This window comes from Gracilinanus agilis, chromosome 2 (genome assembly GCF_016433145.1).
Source record: "Gracilinanus agilis isolate LMUSP501 chromosome 2, AgileGrace, whole genome shotgun sequence".
Classification (NCBI taxonomy): Eukaryota; Metazoa; Chordata; class Mammalia; order Didelphimorphia; family Didelphidae; genus Gracilinanus; species Gracilinanus agilis.
In genome coordinates, this window is record NC_058131.1 from 1,261,569 (window position 1) to 1,283,334 (window position 21,766).

General features: G+C 53.4%; 1 protein-coding gene and 1 pseudogene across 1 annotated transcript; one reads left to right on the plus strand and one right to left on the minus strand.

The window, feature by feature from the left end:
- Window positions 1–3,041: 3,041 nt before the first annotated feature.
- On the minus strand, window positions 3,042–9,293 carry TDRD15 (tudor domain containing 15). The gene has a single exon (XM_044663195.1). The coding sequence runs from the start codon at window positions 9,291–9,293 to the stop codon at window positions 3,042–3,044; it is 6,252 nt and encodes a 2,083-aa protein (XP_044519130.1).
- A 2,104-nt stretch (window positions 9,294–11,397) lies between these two features.
- LOC123236784 overlaps window positions 11,398–21,766 on the plus strand; it is a 30,513-nt pseudogene continuing 20,144 nt past the window's right edge.

Below are 21,766 nucleotides of genomic sequence, written 5' to 3' on the forward strand. Positions count from 1 at the left end.
GCACCACGCGGGGGGACTTGGCGGGTCCACACTGCCAAGTTCTCAGCTGCCAAACCTTCCCTCAGATCCTTCTCCAATGTCCAATCCCAATATGTGCTCAAAGCTGTGGCCCTCCCCAGACTGAACACCTGCCGAGGCCAGTCTGCGTCCTCCTCTCGTGCCTCCTCTTACATTGGGCTCCTCTGGGAGGCATCTCCTCCCCTTTCCAAAGCACGAGGAACAGCAACTTACCCAAACGGATCATCTGCCCCCCAACAAACACAGCAAATCAGCCGAGTCCGAGGACCCCCTCGATCTCCCGGGGAGAAGGCGAGTCCTTGGCATCCGGGCCCTTGGCAGGCACTTACCCACCACGCTCTGGGTCTGTGGCACGAGCTGGCAAACCGATCCCTAGACGGCCCACGTTCTCCCTTCCCTCCGTGGAAAAAGAAACGAGGACGAGCTCGGTGCCGGCAGGCCTGGGGCAGCCTCGCTCCGCCTGCGGGTGCAGCTTCTTTGAGCAGAGCATCTGGCAGTCCAGCAGCGTCACTCAAGTCCTAAATGGCCCTCCTGGAATGGGGGGCCGGCATGGGATTACCCAGCTGGGGTCACGCTGGCCAGGGCGGGAGGCCGCCGGGCTTTCATCTACCGCCACAGAGGAACGAATCCGCGCTCTGAAGCCGATCGTGCACTCAGAAACACGTTTTCCTCAGACTGTTCTCGTCTTTCCTTGAGAGCCGGACGCCGAGGGGGAGCCGCGCTGCTTCTCCCTTCAAAGCTCGCCAACTTCCCACAGAAACACCCACCAGCACGTCCGAGACGACCCCCGCCTCCGTGTGTCCAGCTCAGACCTCACTCCCACTTCTGAGCGCCCCCAGCCACGTCCACTCGGAGGTCCGTCCGTGGCCATCGAAGTGATCCTCCTGCACAGATCCGGCTCTCTGCGTTTCAGTTTCCTTCGTGAAAATCACGGAGATGGAACGAAAGGCCAACAGCATCATGGGCGGCCCCAACCCTTCGTGCTGCTCAGAGCAATCTGGGGCCATCGGAAAGCTCCCTTCTCGCGCTCTCCCCTCCTAAGGGGTGGCCGAGCCCTCCAGAGAGCCCTCTACGCCTCTCCTGGGACTCTCGAGCTGGGGCTGCCCGTGCTGCCTGCACCACCGCTGGGAGCCCCTTCCTCTGCCCCTTGACCATCCCAGGCCATCCCTGCCCACCCTGCTGCCCCCAGCACCACCTCTGGCCTCCCTGACTCCAGGGGCTGGCCCGAGGGCCCAGGACGGCCTCTCCCTTCTCCTCTCCATCTCTTAAACCCCAAACTCACTCAGGGTTCCCTTTAGGGCTTCCTCCATCTCCCCACATGTTTGTGTTTGGACCCCCCCAGTTCCACGTCCCAGATCACAGCTGGACTGAAGAAATGCTTCACAAGAAGGAGCCTCTCAGCCTTGGCCCAGGGCATTCTGTCCCCGTGGAATCCCCTTCCTCGGCCAGCCCGCAGCCTCGCACTCTGTGCCCGGTCTGCCGCCAGCCCGAGCGCTCCTCCTCCCTCCTGGGAGCGGCCATGCGCCGCCTCCTCGTTTGTCTCCTCCATCGCACTCTCGGCGTCCCCAGAGCCGGGGCTGCCCGTCACGTCCCTCTTCTGGCCAAGCCCGGAGCCTTGCAGAGGACCTCCACGACGTCCGCACGACTGCCAGCCGCTCTGCCCAGACGGGGAGTGCGGGGCGGCAGGAGGCGCTGACGGTCGCCCGTCCTGGGTCCCCGCCCCCCCGGCCATGCCCAATGATCGTGGGGCTCCCCCGGGGCTCCCCTGTCCTCCATAGATGGTTACCATCACAAAAGCCCCCTCCTCTGCCCCCTCCTCCACAGGCTATCACAAAGCCTCATGGCTGGGCGGCTCAGCTGTTGAAGAGCCGGTCCTCTTCCTCCTGTCACCCCGCGAAGACCAGCAAACCTTCTCTTTGGGCTTCTAGCGCTTTGCCACCTGCCCCTCCCCCATTCTACAGCCCAGTGACGTGGGCCTCCTTGGGACACCTGCCCAAGACCCTCCATCTTCTCCCCAGCCTGCTTCCCTCCCCCCTCCTCCTCCTGGCTTCCCAGAGAAAACGTCACCTTTGACGAGAAGCCCTCCCTGATTGTCCTTGATGCTAGAGCCTTCCCCGATCGGTATTTCCAGTCAGTCCTGTCCATGGATGCTTGAACATAGCTGGGCAGGGGGCCTCCCCCGGGAGAGCTGCTTCGTCCACAGCAGCTTTTCTCTGACTCCCCAGCATGCACACAGTGCCTGGCACGGAGTAGCAGATCCTTGTTGAAAGTCAAGTTCTTCTGAACCTGCCCCATTTTGTCCCATCTCACCCTTTGAGGAAAGGAAGTCCAAACGTCCTCCTCCCTCCTTTCTCATGACCCTGCCAAGACGAGGCGGGGGGGAGGGGGCCACTACAGGGGGCTCCAAGTCCCCGAGAGCGCCTGCCAGAGCCCCCGACGTCGCAGTCCTGGGGCAGCTCCTTCCACGTCTTTGGAATCAGAAACGGAGCGAGGAAAGTTCTCTGGTTTGGGTTTTTCTTTCCTTCTTTCTTTTTGAGGGCACTGAACAACGCAGGGGGGTAACAGTAACCTCCTAACCCGGCTCCCCACGTCCCTCCCCAGAGGACTTCTTCCCATTCGCCTTTAACGCAGGTCACATGCAGGAGAAAAGGAGACACCGAGAGGCCCCGATGGCCGGTGACCTGTACTTACCATGCCTAGGACACACGGTCTGTGGAAGTCAAGGCCATTTCTGACGGGGGGAGGCTGCCAGCCAGAAACTAGGGAGCGTGCCGGACCTCCGCAGATATGCCAAACAAGTGCCTCCTCGATTTTGTTTATAGAAACAGAGCTTTCTCAATGGGCTCTGTTTAGACCCTTCGTGGAAAGGGAAGGCCCGTTTTCAAACACAAACGGAGCGCTTCCCGAGGGATCCACTTTGCACGTTCCCGTTTCTTAAAACTACGCTGGCTTTGGGCCCCCCCGTCAGACTTGCCCTCTGGGCCGTGTGCGCGTGAAGAGGAGCTGGGGGGAAAACGAGGCCATTACTCACTCTTGGAGCGCTCTTCTAACACCATCTCTTCGCTGATGTTCAGGGCTTTGATCCGTGTACACAGGTTATAGGTCTTCCAGACTTCTCCCGGGGGTACACTCTCAGGGTTCCCCTCTGAAGGGTCACTCTTCGAGGTACCGTGCCGTTCCCAGAACGTATTTCTTTCGCACGTCTCAACCTTGATGGTGCTTCTGGATTTATGCTTTCCATTACCCACTTTCTTCTTCAGGGTTAAGTTTCTGGAATGCAAACAAGTACTTGGGAGGATCTTCCCAAAAATGTTTTTGTAGACGTCTTTCCAGGGAATGAACTTCCACTGCTGCGGCGGCCCTTCCTTTCCTGTGCACGTCACGAAGACGTTCTCACCCGGGAAGACCTTCTTCTCCACCACGGGGTAGACGTGCCGCCCTTGCACTTTGTACTCGATCTGGGTAGCCTGGATGCTGTTGACGGCCACAAAGTGCGACTCGTCTCTGGAGAAGACGGCGTAGCCGGCCACCACGAGCAGGTCAGCCAGGCTGTTCTTCCCGTGGAGGACGTCCACTTCCAGCTTCATCCCGGGGCTGTACTCGCGGAGCAGGAAGAAGAGGCCCAGCTTGCTCAGGAAGTCTTGGAGCAAAGTCTTGGCGGCCTCGTCCCAGCGCTCACCGTTGGCGGGCAGGACCCCGTACAGGGCACAGCGGTACGTGAGCCGGGGCAAGCCCAGGAGCTCCTCGGGAATCACTTTGAGGTTGGCACACTCGGACCGGGGAAGGTACACCGAGAAGCCGTAGTCCATGAACAGGAGCAGCACGGACTGAGCGGACACCTCGGCAATCTCCACTCGGTTCCACTGCTCATCACGGCCGTACTTGAACAAGCAGCTGGAGCCCGGCACGACGAGCTGTGGGGGCAAGACGGGCAGGTGGTCAGGCAGGGCCAGGAGCAACCGGCACAGGGCCGTCATGGTGTCGAAGAAGTCCTCAAGCTGCACGCAGAAGTCCGAGGGGTCCGACACCGCCGTGGCAAAGCCACCATAGCGCCTGCCGCTCTGAAGGAGAGCCCATGTCACGGAGTTCACTCGGAAGGACATTGCGGGGGGCCTGGACTCCCCCCTGAGAAGGAGCTCGCAAGGAGTCCCGGGGTTTCCCTCTCTCTGGTCAGCTCGGACGTGTAGGTACTCCAACAGCAACAGGCCATCGACCAGGATCTCAACCTCCCAGACAGTGTCGAGATGGCGGAGGAACAGAATTTTCGTTTCCAGGTGAGCGAACAAGTGCACCGTGGACTCAAACGACATCTTTCTGGCATTCTCGATCCAGATCCACTTGCAAGGCACAGCCTGCGGAGGAATGGTCCTGCTCTCATGGCCAAGCTCCTTCGTCCCCAGCAGGGGCACTACCTCGTAGCGGCCGTGGTCCAGCAAGTACACCAGCATCTTCTCATCTCCCATTCGCTTCTTCTCCACCCTGGCACGGCACCACGCCGCCGTGACTCTCGATTTTGTCAAGCACTCCAAGCCTTCTTCTATGTTTTCCACAGGGAGGAAAGGGTTCTCCTTGGCTTCTTTAACGATCAAGGAAAGCAAGCTGGAGCACGCATGCACGTTTTTCTTTAGTTTCACAAAGAAGTTTCCACATTTTGAAACATGAAGTATCTCTGCCTTCTCCAGCTGGCCAGGCTTTAACTCAGGACTCGGGATTTTAGCCAGCTGGTGGAAGGCTGCTCTCGGGCATTTACTTCCCTCCACAGACCTTTTCTTTTCTTTATTATCAATACCCAGAATCGCTTTTTTAGAGAGTATTTCTGAAGGTTTGGATACTTTCTCCTGCTTCTTTGAACACGCTATCCACTTCATCATTTCATTCACAACACACTTCTCATCACACATAATATTGACTTCCCACTTTTGCTCATGCTTCTTCAAAAACTCACAAGAAATTAATTTGTTATTTACTTTTTCAGCAAAGTAAGCGACTGTTTTGCTGTCCCATAATTCATCAGGCTCATTGTAGCGCACTCCACTAAGAAAAGAATGAAGGCCGAGCTGAGGAATAGTCAGAAATTTCCTATCAAGTTCATGGAGTTGGGACAAATGGACAACTTCTGTGTTACCATAGTCGATAAATTCCACTTCGAAAGAATTCCTGGATAAGATGTTCTTAATCACCGCTCTGTATAAGGCACTGTCAGCAGCATACTCGGCAACCACAAGGTCTCCCACCGAAAGCGCCGCCAATTCAACATCTCGGCCTCGAGCGGCCGCCCTCTCATTGAGCTCTTTGGCAAGTTGAAAGATCAAGTCTTCGTTCTCAGCAAGCTGAATGTGGAAACTGGCTGGACTCCATATATTCGACACGTAGCCCTTCACTCTGACGTTTGGGTGCAGAGCAGGCGGCGGGAGGTCGGAGATCTGGGGCCTCGTTGTCCCCTCGGCTCTGGACAGAGCCGGGAGCCGCTTGGCTAGAAAAGTCTCTGCTGCAGAAGGCTTTCCTTCACCCGTCTGGCTGGCAGATTCCGGGCTGGTTCCTCCATTCGTAGCTCTCAGGCCTCCTTTGGAAGGCTGGCTCGCCTTGCTTTTTAAAGCCAGCTCCATCTTCAGAGAGGCTGTGGGCTTTAAGAGTCTGGCATGTACATCTTTGGAAGTCACCGCCGGATCAGCTCTGTTTTCAAGATACTTAGGATAACTTGCTTTACTGACAGCAAACGGGTAGTGGTTGACTTTGTCTTTCGATAATACCCGACTTGACGTTCTACTTTCACATTTTTTATGAAACTTCTCCGCACCTCTTCCCGAGTCATATTTTTTCCCGTAAACTTGAAGCAGAGTTTTGATCTTCTGATTTATCTGCTGATTTCCATCGTAGAGTTCTAGACCGAGCTGGGCGTCTGAATCCCTCGACACCACGACCGCCTTCAGTGACTTTCCCAAAAAGTTTTCTTCGAACCAGACGTTGATTTCTGCTGGGATGTCCACGTCCTTCAGGTCTGAGAGGTAGCATTTGATGGCCTGCATAGGGGTAAAGAGTAACTCTGGAGACTGATCTAAAATAGGCAGCAGTTCATTTCCCGCCACGATCTGTTTGTTTCCGAAGTCCACAAAATAGATCAGTAAATAGGACGATAAATCCACGGGAGAGGCTATGGCTCTGTAAAAGAAACCATCTCCAAAGTACTTCGACAGGCATAATCTCGTTTTGCCCTCAAATCTCGGATAACTTGAGAGGCTACTAATCTCTGCAATTTTTGCTGTTATGATCTCCAGACTTCGGCTGTTTCTCCTCAATTGACAAAAAAACTTTTTGGGGCTGTGGATGTGGGATATGCAGACTTCTTCTTCGCTTCCTATTTTTAAGTTAAAAGAGGAATAGCAGAAGCTGTACAGGCTCACGGTCGCCGGCAAAGACTCCGAGAAGACGCTGTGCCGCGCACAGCCACAATTGACCAGAAACTGCCGCGCACTGATGAACGGTGTCCTCAGATCGACGACGTTGCACAGGCAATGCGGGTGGATCAGAACCAAAGCGTAGATGATACACGTCAGCAGTCCATCGTAGGAAGAAATAAAGTTGCCAAACTCCAGGCAGGACTTGGTGGTCCAACTGAGGGACTCGGAATTCACAGGCTCGATGAGGTTGTTGAGGCTACAGCGGAACGCCTGGCCCTCCAGGAGCAGGAAGTCGGGGTGGATGGCACAGAGGTCGCGGAGGAGGACCCTCTCCTGATTGCCGTAGTCCACGAAGATGACGTCCACCTCTCGGGGGGACGCCTGCGTCAGCACAGCCGCCCGGTACCACGTGCCGTCCTTGGCGTACCTGGCCACGCAGGCCACCTGCCCCACCTGGTACGGGTCTCGGTGGCTGCCGTAGTAGTCCTGCATCTGCTCCATGAGCAGCATCAGAGCCGGCAGCTTACTCTGCAGCTGGCAGGAGAAGTCGCCGGGGCACGCGAAGTACGAGCACTTGACGTCGATGATGGTGCCGGGCTTGAACACGTACTCCTTGTACGGGTGGAGGCACTCGCTGGTCCCGGGCGCCGGCCCAACGTTTCTGGGAAAGGGGTTTTCTGGGCCCGCCAAAGCAGCGGCGGGCAAGTCCGCCTTGCTCGAAGCGCTGCGGCCAGCCGCGGCGAAGGGAGCCTTCTTGGCCGGCGTGATGGCCCCCGGGGGCCCGGGCTGGCCGCCGGCCACCACAAACTCCGTCCCGAGGTGGGGAGGGCAGTCCGGCTTGACCTCCCAGTACTCTGCGTAACCCGCCTGCACCATGAGCCCAACGACGCTCGTTTTTCCAGCCGTCTCGACGCTGTGCACGTTCACGATGTACTTGTCCTTCTTCCTGGCCACGACGGTCAGCAGCAGCGCCTTGTCGAAGACGGCCTCTTTGAAGAAGTCCGTGGCTTTCTTGACCCAGATGTCTTCCGTGGGACACGCGTGTGCCAGCGAGCAGCACATGGCCAGGGCTGGCAGCTCGCAGAATTCCCGCAGCAGAACTTTGACGTCATAGAACGGGACGGATTCGGTGTTCCCGAAGTCCAGGAAGTAGACGTTGATCTTGTAGCCGCTGACCTCGGTGATGACGGCGCGGTAGAAGTGCGCGTCCCGGAAGTAGCGCGCGCAGCAGAAGGTGCCGGGCTCGGGCTTCTTGAGGAGCATCTCGTCCTTCTCGCACGCGTCGTACGTCTCCCCGATCTTCCTGGTCAGCTCCTCGAACTGGCTCTGGTGCTCGTTGGTGCGCACCCAGAAGTTGGACGGGTTCAAGACGTACTCCACGAAGGCCACGTACGCCGAGCCGACCCGCATGTCCACGGTCTTCCAGGACACGGCCACCTTGCACAGCAGGTCCTTGTCCGGGTCGGCGCCATCCCCCGGAGCGCCCCGTGAGGCCGGGCCGGGCACGGGGCCGCCCTTGCTCGCCGGCAGCAGGTTCCGGGAGCCGAGGACGGCCTCGTGGCTGTGGAAGGTGACGTAGTAGAGGCCCTCGTCGGTGCTGAAGCGGTCGATGTGGGCGAAGAGCACGTGGCCCAGCAGCGCCTGCTTGAAGAGCTTGAGCTGCAGGCCGCGCGCCTCCCTGCTGGGGCTGCCCGCCAGGGACAGCGCGCAGGGGAACGAGAAGAGCGGCAGCGCGCTGAACTCCTGCTTCAGCTTCTTCACGTAGTTGGACGGCACCGCCTCGCTGTTGCCCAGGTCCATGAACCAGATCTTCACCTGGTCCAGCGGCAGCAGCTGCTGCAGCACGCCGCGGTACCACTGGCCGTTCCTGCGCTTGGCCACGCACAGCAGCCCGAAGTTGTCGCTCGGGGGGTTGCGCTCCCGGCTCACGCTCTCGTAGTGCGCTGACATGGCGGCCGTCAGGCTGTCCAGCTCGGGCAGCCACTTGGCCAGGTGGCAGTAGAAGCAGCTCGGGCTGAGCGCCGACGCGATCTTCACGCTCTCCATGCAGTTGACGGGCAGCGACGGCCGCAGGTTGTCGAGGATGTGCTGGAAGCGAGGCGAGACGTCGGCGCCGCAGCCCAGCGATCTGGGCCTCTGGTGCTGCTGGTGCCGCTCCAGCAGGTCGGGCGCCGCGTCCCTCAGCATCTCCAGGAGCAGCTGGAAGGAGTCGCCGTCGACGAGCCGGGCCAGCTGCAGCTCCAGGACCTCGGCGATGATGCGGGGGGCCTCGAGGAGGACCGCCTGGTGCGGCAGCACGGCCTGCACGTAGCCCTTCACCTGGCGCCCCACCAGCGACGTGAAGTAGTTCAGGGCCTTGGGGGACCACTTCTCCCCGAGGGGGAGGATGTTGGCGAAGACCCCGACCACGACCTTTGGCGGGAGCTCAAACAGGTTCTGGCGGGCCGAGGCGACCCGCGCGGCACCGACGCGCAGCTCCTTCCCGCAGTCGACAAGGAACACGCGGTAGAGCTCGTTCTTGGTCTCCACGACGCGGCCGCGGTGCCATTCCCCCGAGTCTCGCTCCTCCACCAGGCAGAAGTCGCCCACCCCCACGCCGCCGGGCGTCTTGGCGATGTGCTGGATCTCGCTCTGCAGGATGTGGTAGTCGAACTCGCACTCGATGTCGTACCTGCCCTGAAACTTCACCAGGATCTCCTTGGGCAGACACTCGATGTGAGAGATCTTCAGCTCCATGTCTCGGGGGCCGCCGTCTGCGAACAAGAAGGGAAGAGGAGTGAGCCGACCCCCGCTGCAGCGCCCGCCCGAGCCAACACGGAGCCTCATAAAGTGCCGCAACGGCACCCCACGCGACTCCTCAGCCCTCTGGGCCAACATACGAGAGGCTCCCGGCTTCTCCCCTCGGCACTGAGCGGCTGTCCAGCCCCTGGCAGGGCCTCTTCTACGAAGACGCTAACTATCGGGGTTTCCCCTAGAACCCCCCCCAGGGGGTCAGTGGCCACCCTAGGAAGATGCCCGAGACACGGAGACTAGAAGCGGCTTCCCCCAGGCTCACAAGGCAGGATTCCAAGCTCGGCACCGTCGGTTGGACCTCCTGACCCGTTTCTAATTTACTGCTAATTCGGTACCTCCTTAGAGGCTAGCGGTAGGAAACGGCTGATCTGGGGTGACTCGGCTTTAAGAGCACCTCGTGGGGAATGGAAAAGGGCTTCTCCAGTGTGACCAGGACCGCAGCCGGGAGCTCCTGAACCCCAAAAGGCATCTTTGCAACAGGGGACGCTGCTGGCATGCCAGAAGGCCGCTCCTGCGGGCACAGGTTCCTCAAGAGAACTTGACTGTCCCAAGGAGACCCTGAAGGCAGCCAGGAGCAGAGGCCAGCAGCCCCCCACTTCTTCTCTGAGCTGGTCACAAGAGGAGCACTGAGAAGCCAGGCCCCTCCCAAACAGCACGAAGGCAGGGAAAGCGCCGCTGCCCAGAATTCACCTGCGTCTCTGGTCGCCTTTGGAACAGGCGGCTTAGCACGTCAGCTTGGAAAAGCAAATAAGGGAGAGAATGGAGACTGGGGCAGCCTGTGTCGGCCCCGTTCCTGAATTCTGTCTTGGAATCAAAGAAAAACGGGCTTCGGGGCTGCCTTCCTTCACGAGGTAACGGCTCCACGTCGCTCTCTGCAATGGGCTTTTCTGCTCTTCCACAAACCAAGATCTGCTCCATCCAACAGTCTGACGGGGCACAAAGCAGATGCCTGGGGGTGGGGGGCCGACTCCCCCAGAGACGAGACTCTCTCCTCGGCCTTTTCTCCCACTGTCCTGCCTGACTTCCTGTTTTCCTCTGCCAGCTCCACTGCCCAGCCCCCAGGGCTCTCCTCCACGCCATCCCCACCTCCGGGCCTCCCCCTGGCCTGCTGGGAATGCTGAAAGCCGCCTCTGCCGGCCTCCTTCCAGGGTATTCCAAGCATTCTCTTCTTTCTTCTCCCAAGTCGGAGTGCATCACTAATATCATTTAATGTGGAAACTCTTCCTTCTTCCTTCTCACACTCTATCCCTCCCCAAGCCCGTTGCTTAACAATCTAAGAACTGGGGACGCAGCCAAGGAAACGAGTGGTCGTGCCGGTCGTTGCTCTCAAGACTCCTTTGTGATAAAGCTTCACTTTTGCTTCTTCTTAGTTCAGTCCAAAAAGGTCTAAAGATCTGGAAATCCCCTGCTCGCTCCCTCACACGCCGTTACATAAAACAGAGCAGAATCCCTAGGCCCTGGCTGGTCTAAACGGGGCGATCCAAAGGGATTTCGTTCTCCTCCTCGCCAGGACTAACAGCTGAGCGCCGGGGCATCGCAGAAAGGGCTAAAAGCGCGCAGCACCCATCATTCCCACCTTAGGACAAACACTCAGAATGGGGCTTCTTTTACACAACTTTTGCCTCTGTGTAAGAAAGGAAATTAAGGCAATCAGTCCTCCAGTTTAAAGACATGCAGGAAGGAAACCTCGAAAGGCCTTGTGCTTCGTGGAAAGCTCTGACCGGTTCACCACTGGTCCCGGATCCCCTGGCGCCTCCTCTTCCTTACTCCAAGAACTTCCTCTTCCTCCCGCGTGGATTTCCCATGACTTGCCATCAACCAGCTGTGCATCGGGTCCCTCGCTTCTTCCTTCGCCCCTCTCGCCATCAGACAGTGTCACAGAGGCAGCTCCTTAGCAAACCGCTCTGGAAGTTCTCGGCCGTCTCCGAGCATGCTCTGGACCCTTCTGGACGGCAGGAAGTCGATCCTCCTACAAGCTCCCACCCCCTTGGGGCTCTCTCCCAGAATCCACTTCTACGAAGGGCATTTCATGCTTTTTCAAGCGTCCCTTCATTTCAGTTTCCGTTGACTTTCAGTTCACAAGGAGGATACGGGGAGAATTCTGGTAATAGGAAAACAAAATGTAGTCTTACCCAAGTAGAGCAGCTACCAGCTTCTTCGAATCCCCCCCGGGATAATTATACGGGAAATGTGGGACCACGGAACAGGCAAAAGCCTCCGGGAGGAGGCCGGAGCCTCCAGGACTAAGGCAGTAAACAAGAGGTAAGAGGACAGACAGCTCCCAACAGCAAAAACTTGACAGAATATCAATGATGACCTGAAAAGGATTTGCAGGCACTAAATTGGAGGTGTTCTGCTGCCCTCAGGCCAGAGGGAGACCCGCAGGCCCCCTGAAGGACTGCCTGGCTTCCACCTAAGATCTGGGCGCTTCGCCATCCTAATGGAAGCCTGGTGACCCCAAGCTTCCTAGCCAAGGCCCGACTCCTCCACCAAGAGCAGTTATACAATGAACACTCATTGCCAACAGGTGAGGAATCTGTTTATCCAAATTGGGAGTCTAGCCGGGAGAAGGGAACCCCGAGGGAAGGGCTCTCCCCTGGGTGTGAGTAAAGGGCTGAGGTCTCCCCCAAGGAGAGTCCCTACAGCCTCTAGTCTAGCAAGGTGGGGAGGAAGACGGGATGGAGACGGTCCGCTCCTTCTCAGGTTTTCCCAGTCTCTTCCATCAGCAGCCTGCAGGGGGTGAGGTTGGCCTCCTCCATCTTGAAGCTGGCAGCCAGGAGCACCCAAAGCAGTCCAGGAGTCCCAAAAGGGCCCGGCTGAGAAGCAGGCATTCGTGTCTACCCACAAGGAAAGAATTTCCTTCATACCAGCAGCTTTGGGACACGGTTCCGATATTCATAATAGAAGGGAATATGGCCTCCGGGAAAACGAAGCCAGTCCAAAGATCTCTGGATAAACCGTGTCAGACGAAGGAAAATAAACGGAAGGGAGGCACGAGACCCTGTGCATGCGCAGGAGCGAGCCGAGCCACCCAGGTTTCCTGAAGGGTTCAAACCTCACCAAAGAAACGAGAGAAAACAATGACCAGGAATGGCAATCAGGAGGCAAAAGAGCAGAAAGCAATGCTGGGAGGAGAAACTCTGATCTCGGAGGCAGGAGCCAGCAGGGCGCGTGAAGGCTGAGACAGAGAAACAGCAAAGGAAAAATGGTGGCAAGACTCTCTGCGAAAATTCAAGACATAATTCAAGAACATTTCCTTAAACGTCTGAACCCAAAATGCAACCTGAGAACCCCCAGACCAAAGCGAGGCCTCTGCCCCAGACTTCTGGGCCCTGGGGGGTTCCATTGGCCAATTCTGATGCAAAGCAACAATCCTACACCAGTGGAAAGTGGGATGTCGCTGTTCAGTCCCATCAGGCCCTGCGGGACCCCTTTGGGGTTTTCTGGGTGGAAATACTACAGTGCTGCACAGTGGGACCAGTTCATTTTACAGATGAGGAAACTGAGGCAAGGTGACTTGACTTGCTCACAGTCACACAGCTAGTAAGTCTGGGGTCCAATTTGAACTCAAGCCTCGCCGCCTCTCAGCCTGGTGCTCTATCCACTGCCCTGCACACTGGAATGACTGGATGGACACGGCGACATCCCCAGCAAACCCAAGAAGCCCTTCCCCAGAGACCCAAACACCTGCAATGCAGCCAGAAGGGAAGCCAGGACGGGGAGGGGACCCCAATGGGGTGAACAACAGAAGCCCGAGGGAGGGATCTCTTCCCCAAACACTCCAGGAGAGCAGAGTAAAGGCAGAGCAAGCACCGAGGGACAACGGCCAGCGACTAGTCCAGAGCTAACAAACATTCCTTCGGCTCCACCAATGTGCCAGGCTGGGCTCGGCAATGGGGGACGGTCCCTGCGCGCAGGGGGCTCTCCACACGACGGGGACGACAAGCAAAGAAATATCCAGAAACGGGCTGTGTACAAGCCAGAGAGGACGGCGTGCAGAGAGGGAAGAACTTCCTGGGGAAGACCAGCTTTATTGGAGACTTGAAGAAAGCCGGGGCACCTAGACCCGGGGAGAGGACGTTCCAAACAGGGGAGGACAAGCAGAGAAAAGGGGCCCAGAGCCAAGAGATGGAGTCAGGAGGGTGAGAGGGGAAAGCCAGGAGAAGATCCTGCGGGTCAGAGGGAGCCACTGGCGACCATGGAGTTGGGAATGGCGAGTGGGAACCAAAGAGAGGACAGACAGAGGCAGGCAGAGCCCAGGGAGGCTCACAGGGTCTGCACCAAGAGGGGGCAGGGTCAGAGGGGAGACGCTGCCCAGGGGAACCCCACAGGCCCTGGTCTTGGCTTGGATGGGAGGGACAAGACGGAGAGGAACCAGGATGACACCCTGGAAGGATGATGGCGCTCTCAATGGTAACAGGGAAGCTAGGAGGAGGAGGAGGAGGAAAGACCAGGAATTCCATTCTGGATATCACAGTGTAAGATGTCCACGGACATGCAGTTCACAATGTCTAACAATCAACTGAAGGGGCAGCTAGGTGGCACAGTGGGTACAGAGCCAGCCTTGGAGACGTTCTAAGTCCTGGGTTCAAATGTGGCCTCAGACACTTCCTAGCTACACCCCCCCGGAGTAAGTCACTTCACCCCCATTGCTGCCAGCCCTAGCGGCTCTTCTGTCTTAGAATTCACACCAAGACAGAAGGCTGGAGGTGAGCAGGGAGGTTTGGGCAGCAGACAGGACCAGAGGGGCAGTCAGTAAACCAGGCACCGAGGAGCCCATCAAGAGAGGGAGCCCAGAGGGGGGCAGAGGGCAGAGCATTCGGGGCACCGAGGGTTAGAGGTCATGCTCTGGAGGGGCAGCCAGAGAGGGACGAGGGTTCGAGCCCCTCCCGCCTTCTCACTCAGACCCAGGGCCGTCCCTCCCTCCGTCTCAGGCCTCCGAGCACCTTCTCTCCCTCATCATCTCCGCTCCCCATCCCCCTTCCCACCAGCGCCTTCCCAGCTCTGAGATGATGCAGCTCCAAGCCCCCAGGACACCGGTTTGAGTCCGGGTCTGCCTTTCTTTGGACCGCTAGCACTTAACACAGGCCCTGGCGTCCAGGAGGGGCATCGTAAAGGCTTGTAACGCCACAAAAGCAATGGCCACGGAATCCCAAGGGAAAAAGAAAGTCTTCTAGGGAAAAACCAGCAGAGGAAAGGAAAGACATCCCTGTGGGCAAAACCAGTAAGTGAGGGACCACCGAGAGGTGCCACGGAGACAAGGCTGCGAGCTGCTTCCGTGGAAGGAGCAGGCAGAAATCCCCCCCCCCCCCCCTATGTTCAAGAGAGGAAAGAAGGCAGAGAGGAGGATGGAGAAAGGGCCCTGATCCACCCAGCACCGGGAGAGAGGTGACGCTGACAGGAGGAACGAAGGAGGAAACCTGGGAGGGATTCCACTGCTCTCGGGGGAGATGGGGACGGCCTGCCGGACCCGGCACTGGGGGAGAGCAGAGGAAAAGGTCTCGGCGCACCTGGGAGCCACCAACTGCCCAGAAGGGAGATTCCATGGCAAATGGAGGGAGAATGACCCTGGGAGGGCCGGGGGTGGTCAGGAACTGCCCACTTGGGGACAAGAAGAATTTCTGCCAGGAGGACTATTTCTGTCCTTTTTGTCCCCTCCAGAGCTGGCAAAGGGGATAGAGCTCTGTGCCCGGAGTCAAGAAGACGAATTCAAATCTCGTCCCAGACACCCTTGGGCAAGTCCCTCCAAGCACTGTCTGCCTCAGTTTCCTCGTCTGTCAAATGGAGCTGATAAGAGCACGTCCTTCCCAAGGTAGTTGTGCAAACCAGATGAGGTAATATCTGTAAAGTGCCCGGCCCAGTGCCTAGCACACAGCAGCTGGGGAAAGCACAAGGGAACGAAGAAGAGGAGGCGGCCAGGGCACGACCCAAGAGGCAGGAACTCAGGCCCAGAGAGGGGCTCCAGAAAGAAAAACAAAGAATCAGGACACCAAATCAAAGGGCAGAAAGGAAAGCGATCTCATGAAGACAGCAAGGCAAAGGAAGATCTTTTAGGAAAAGAGCAGAAAATGTGCAATAAAAGGAAGAAAGAAACTGGAATGAAGTCAAGAAAGCTCCAGAGGGCATGGAGGGCCTTAAAGGAGAAAGTACGAAAAAAAAAAACAATTAAAAAATAAAATTTTTAAACCCTCACCTTCTGTCTTAGAGTCAAAAGTATTGGTTCCAAGGCAGAAGAGTGGTCAGGGCTAAGCAATGGGGGTCAAGTGACTTACTCAGGGTCACACAGCTGGGATGTGTCTGAGTCCAGATTTGAATCCGGGACCTCCTGTCTCTAGGCCTGGCTCTCCATCTACTGAGCCATCCGGCTGCCCCCAAAAGTCTTCTTTTTACAAAGGAAAAACAAACCCCCCAAAAATATCCTCATTCTGAAAAGTTGGTCGTGTTGTGGTGAAGGTAAGTGCCAGCTGCTCGGACCCCACTGTGGCCCGTCGCTCAGCACAGTGCCTGGCACCTGGGGGGGGGCCTGAAATCCCAAAGCTCAGTGAGACAAGCAGTGGCATCCCCAACAATTCCCCATCTCCCGAGCTGCCCACGGTGCTGGTCCCCTCATTTCAGCGCCTCCTCGGGAGCCTCTGGGGCTTTTCTTGGCCGATGTCCTGGAGCAGTTTGCCTTTTCTTTCTCTGGTCCATCTTCTAGATGAGGAAACAGAGGCAAAGAGGATGAAGTGACTTGTCCAGGGTCACACATCTAGGAGGTATCTGAAGCTGGACTTGAACCCAGGTCTTCCTGACTCCAGATCTACTGTTCTATCTAATGAGCCACGAGCCGCCTTAGCCAGATGATCTGGGTTCAAGTCCCACTTCTGATACTTACTGATCAGATGACTTCTGACAAGACATTTCCTTCTGCCAAGCTTTAGTTCTCTCCTGTGATCTTTGGCCATTTGGGCCTCTTTTTTCTCCTTATTGCCCTCTCTGATGGTGGCCTCTTCAAACATCTCCTCTCCTCTCCTATGGGGCAATTCACAGCTTGCCACCCTGGGTGTGCCCTGAGGGACTTCAGAGGGGTCAGAACTGCCCCAGCTGGATGGGGGGCTCTTTTCCCAGGCTCGGGGGTGTCCTGCGCAGCCCCCAGTCTCCCCTTCTCCTCGAAGAACCGTCAATTCACCAGAAAACAGGCCTGGCCCTCTGGACACCCAAAGATCCAAAGCAGCACTTTGGGGAGAGCCAAGAATTGGCAGCCAAACAGACGTGCCTAGATGGAGGCCCCGCCAGACCAACGAGGATGCGGGAACGGAACAGAACACGACTGTTCCTGGATCTAAGAATCTAAGCGAAACCCAAAGATCCAAGGGGGCTTGAATGGAGAGATGTAGAAGGACCCTTGGCCCAGGCCATGTTCCCGGGAGTTTTCAATGTTATGCTGATTTTTTTTCTCTCCTAAAAAATACACTCGGACATGGGACACCCCTTTGGGAGGGGACAAAAGGAAGAAATCCTCTGGATAATTATGATGCTAAGAAACAAGCCATCAATCAATCTTATTTATAAATTTGAATGAGAGCAGCAGAGGAAAAAAGTGGGGAAAGAAGCAAGAGTGAGGGATGAGAGAGAAGAAAAGAAAATTAACTACTTGGAAAAAAGATGAACTGACTGAAGAAAGTAACTGAAATTAGAACTGAGCCGACCTCATGAGATAACAAGAAATAAGAAGACAAAGTTAAAAGACTGAAAAAGAGGAAACAGGAAGTATCTGAAAGGCAGAAACAAATGAGCAGGAAAAAAGAATGAGGAGAGCGAATAGGAGAATCACTGTCCTACCTCTCTGCCTCCCGGCTTCCTCGGCTTCCTTGAAGTCCAGACTAACCTCAGCTTCTAAAGGAAGCCCTTTGCAACCCCTCTAAACCCTGCTGCCCTCCCTCTCCCCCTTAAGGATTTCCTAGTTATCCTGGGTCCTCACTGTGTAAATATGCGCTTGCTTGTCCCTACTGGGTGGTGGTCTCCTGGAGGGCGTTTTTGTATCCCTAGCATTTAGTACAGCGTCTGGCACATAGTAGGTGTTTAATTAATGTTTATTGCCTGGCTGACCTAAAAGCTCTGAACACCCCCAAAAAAAGCCTCGTATGCCATTTGTCAAAAAATTATCAAACGGTCTAGACAGCTTTGAACCAGAGAGCAAAGTAGAAACTAAAAGAATCCACCGAGCGCTCGCGCCTGAAAGAGGATCCGAATAAAAACTAGGGATCTTGCAGTCAAAATCGCAAGTTCTAAGGTCAGGCAACCAGAAATAAGGAATTCAGACCCCGAGGAACCACAGTCAGGATCACCCCAGATTTAGCAGCCAGAACGCTAAAGGATAGAAGGAATGAATATGATTTTCTAGAAGGGAAAATTTCTAGACTTACAACCATATGACTTTACCCAGCAAAGTAAGTATAATCTAGAGGGGGAAAGAGGCTCTTTAACAAAATATCGGTCTCGTTCCATCCACCCAACAAGGAGAAAGTTTGGAAGCAAACATCCAAAGCGTGGTTCGGCTCCTGGCTCTAATCCCCGGAGCGGAGCAGTGTCTCAGGTCCAGCTTCTAACCCAGGCTCCAGGCTGCAGAGGAGAACCAGGACATGCTATCCAAGACCAAAATAAATCTTTGTGGTTGTTCAAGTTGTCTCAGTCATACTCATCTCTTTGTGATCCCATTTGAGGTTTTCTTGGCAAAAACACTGGACTGATTTGCCATTTCCTTCTCTGGCTCATTTTACAGAAAAACTGAGGCAAACAAGGTTAAGTGACTTGCCCAGGGTCACACAGTTAGTAAATGCCTGAAGCCAGGGGATGGACCCATCTGATCTTTACCAAATTACCCTCCAAAAAACCATAGCAAAGCCTCAAAATGAATTCTGGGGCAGTATAACCCACAAAAAGAAAAGGTAAAATAATTTTTCGGCCCAAAACAACTGAGAAAGGCAGCCCAGGGGACCAAGTACACTAGGGATGAGGTGGAGCTCAGTGCCCTAGGCAGGCTGGGCCATTCAAAAAGACCTTGGGGGCAGCTGAAGCAACAGCAAAGGCTTCTGCAGCTCTCAGACCATGGGGGGGGGTGTCAGACAACTGCTCAGAAGGGGAATACAGGGTCCCCTTGCTGGCTCTGTTGCAAGGCTCTTGTCACACTGCCCATACATAGAACCAGGGCTCAGTCTCAGGTAAAGACACTCGCAGAAGCCAGTGCTTGCAGCCACAGGGGACCCTGGTCCCATTTCCAACCCCAAAGGAGTGCTTGGGGTTACTCACAGACTGGGCACAGGCCTGGAGAGTATCACATTCTACCACCTTGGAAGAACTGAAAGCAGATAAATCCCCAGTGACAGTTCTGAAGGCAGCTGCACAAAGAACCTGAAGCTTGGACTAGCACTCCTTTCGCCAGTTACAGAGCCTGATTTTAATCGTTTTTCAAATTAAAAGAAAAGAAAAAGGCAGAAAAGTGAGCAAACAACAACAAAAAAAGTAAAAACATAGAAAGTTTTTTGGTGACAAAAAAGACTCAAATTCAGAAGACGACAAAGTCATTACTGCTGCCTCCAAAGTCTCCAGGAAAAAATATGAATTGCTTTCAAGTCCAGAAAGAATGAATGGAGGAGCTCAAAAATAATTTTAAAAATCAAATAAGAGAGCTAGAAGAAAACTGGGAAAAGAAATGAGGGTTACAGCAAAATAATGGGAAAAGAATCAACAGTTTGGTAAAGAAGGCACGAAAAATACTGAAGAAATTAAGAGCTTAAAAAAGAGAATAGGCCAAATGATAAAAGAGGTGCAAAAACCCAATGAAGAGAAGAACTTCTTAAATCAGAATTTCCCAAATGGAAAAAAATATACAAAAATGTACCAAAGAGAAAAACTTCTTGAAAGACAAAATTGGCCCTATGGAGAAAGAGGTACAAAAATGCATTGAGGAAAAGAACTCTTTACAAAGTAGAATTGGACAATGGAAAAGGAGGCACAAAAGCTCACTCATGCCTAATAAAAGAAAGCGTGCCCTTTGATCCAGCAATACCACAACCAGGTTTGTACTCCAGAGATTAAAAAAAAAATAAAAAGGAAAGGACCTATTTGTACAAAAATATTTCTATCTGTGCTTTTTGTAGTGGCAAAGAATTGGAAACTAAAGGATGTCCCTCAAATGGGGGAATGGATAAACACATTGTGGTTCATGATGGTGATGGACTACTATTGTGCTGAAAGGAATGATGAACTGCTTGATTTCTATATGAACTGGAAGAACCTCCGTGAACTGATGTAGAGGGAAAGGAGCAGAACCAGAACACTGTACACAGAAACTGACACATTATAGCGATGATCAAATATAATGGACTATTCTACTAGTAGCAATGCAATGAACCAGGAAAATTCTGAGGGGCTTATGAAAAAGAATGCTCCCCAGATCTAGAGACAGAATTGTGAGAGTAGAAATACAAAAGAAAAGCGTATGATTTACAATGATGTGGGATTTTGGTTTTTAAAGATGACTCTCTTACAAAAATGAATAATATAGAAATAAGTTTTGAGTAATAACATGTATAACCCAGTGGAATTGCTTGTCATCTCCAGGAAGGGGGAGGGAAGAGAACAAACATGAATCATGTAAGCATGAGAAAAATTTAAAAACATTTTTTAAATCATGCCTTAACAGTTTTCACATGAAGAAATCAAAACTATCAATAAGCAAATGAAAAAAATGTTCTAAATCCCTCCTGATTAGAGAAATGCAAATCAAAACAATTCTGAGGTACCACTTCACACCTAGCAGACTGGCCAATATGACAGCAAAGGAAAGTGATAAATGTTGGAGGGGATGTGGCAAAACTGGGACAAAATGCATTGCTGGTGGAGCTGTGAATGGATCCAACCATTCTGGAGGGCAATTTGGAAGCATGCACAAAGGACTTTAAGAGAATGCCTGCCCTCTGATCCAGCCATACCACTGCTGGGTTTGTACCCCAAAGAGATCATAAAGAAAAAGACTTGTACAAAATATTTATAGCCTCGCTCTTGTGGTGGCAAAACATTGGAAAATGTAGGGGGGGTCCATCGATTGGGGAATAGCTGAAAAATTTGTGGTATCTGCTGGTGATGGAACATTATTGTGCTGAAAGGAGTGATGAACTGGAGGGTTTCTATACAAACTGGAGAGACCTCCACAAACTGATGCAGTGAAAGGAGCAGCACCAGGAGAACATTGATACATTGTAGCACAATCGAATGTAACTGACATCTCTACTAGCAACAATGCAATGACCCAGGACAATCCCGAGGCACTGAGGAGAAATAATGCTATCCACATCCTGAGAAAGAACTGGGGGAGTAGAAACACAGAAGAAAAGCATAAGATCGATCACATAGTTCATTAGGGATATGATGAGGGTTTTGATGTTAAAAGTTCACTCTATTGCAAATATAAACATGGAAATAGATTTTGAACAATGATACATATAAAACCCAGCAAAATTTCTTGTCAGAACTGGGAGGGGGGAAAAAAAAGGAGAGGGAAAAATCATGAGTCATGTAACCATGGAAAAATATTCTAAATAAATAAATCATGCCTTAAAAATCAGAATTGGGCAAGTGGAAGCTAATGATGCCATGAGACATTGAGAAACAAAGCCAAAAGAATTTTTTTTAAACTAGAAGAAAATATGAAACATCTTATGGGGAAAAGTGATATGGAAAATAAATCCATGAGAGATAATTTAAGAATAATTAGACTATCTGAAAGCCATAATCAACAAAAAGAGCATCTTTCAAGAAATTGAGGAAAACTTCCCTGATAATCTAGAACCAGAGGACAAAATAGAAATGAAAATAATACACTGATCGCTTCCTGAAAGAGATCCCCAAAAAGGTTAAATCCCAGGAATATTGTAGCCAAATTCCAGAACTCCCAGTTCAAGGAGAAAATACTGCAAACAGCCAAAAAGAAACAATTCAGATATCATGGAGCCATGGTCAAGATAACACAAGATTCAGCAGCTTCTACATTAAAGGAGAGCCTGGAATATGACATTCCAGAGGGCAAAGGAGACAGGACTTCAACCAAGAACCACTTACCCAGCAAAACTGAGCATAATCCTTCAGGGGAAAAAACTGGTATTTTACAAAATAGAAGACTTTCAAACATTCCTGATGAAAAGACCAGGGTTGAAGGGAAAACTTGACTCTCAAAAACGAGACTCAAGAGACTCGTAAAAAGGCAAACAGGAAAGAGAAATCAAGACATTCAATAAGGTTAAACTGTGTCCATACATACATGGGGAAGAGAGCAACTCCAAAGAACTTCATCATTATTAAGGGAGTTAGAAGTCGGATACAAAGACAGAGGGCAAGAGAGTTGAATATGATGGAATGTTATAAAAAAATTAAATTAGAGGAAAATTTGGAAGGAGGGGAAGAGAAAAATAGAACAGGGTAAATTATTGCACATAAAAGAGGCATGAAAGTACATTACAGTGGAGGGGAAGATGGAAGAGGTGGGGAGGGGAACATGTGAACCTTATTCTCATCAGAAT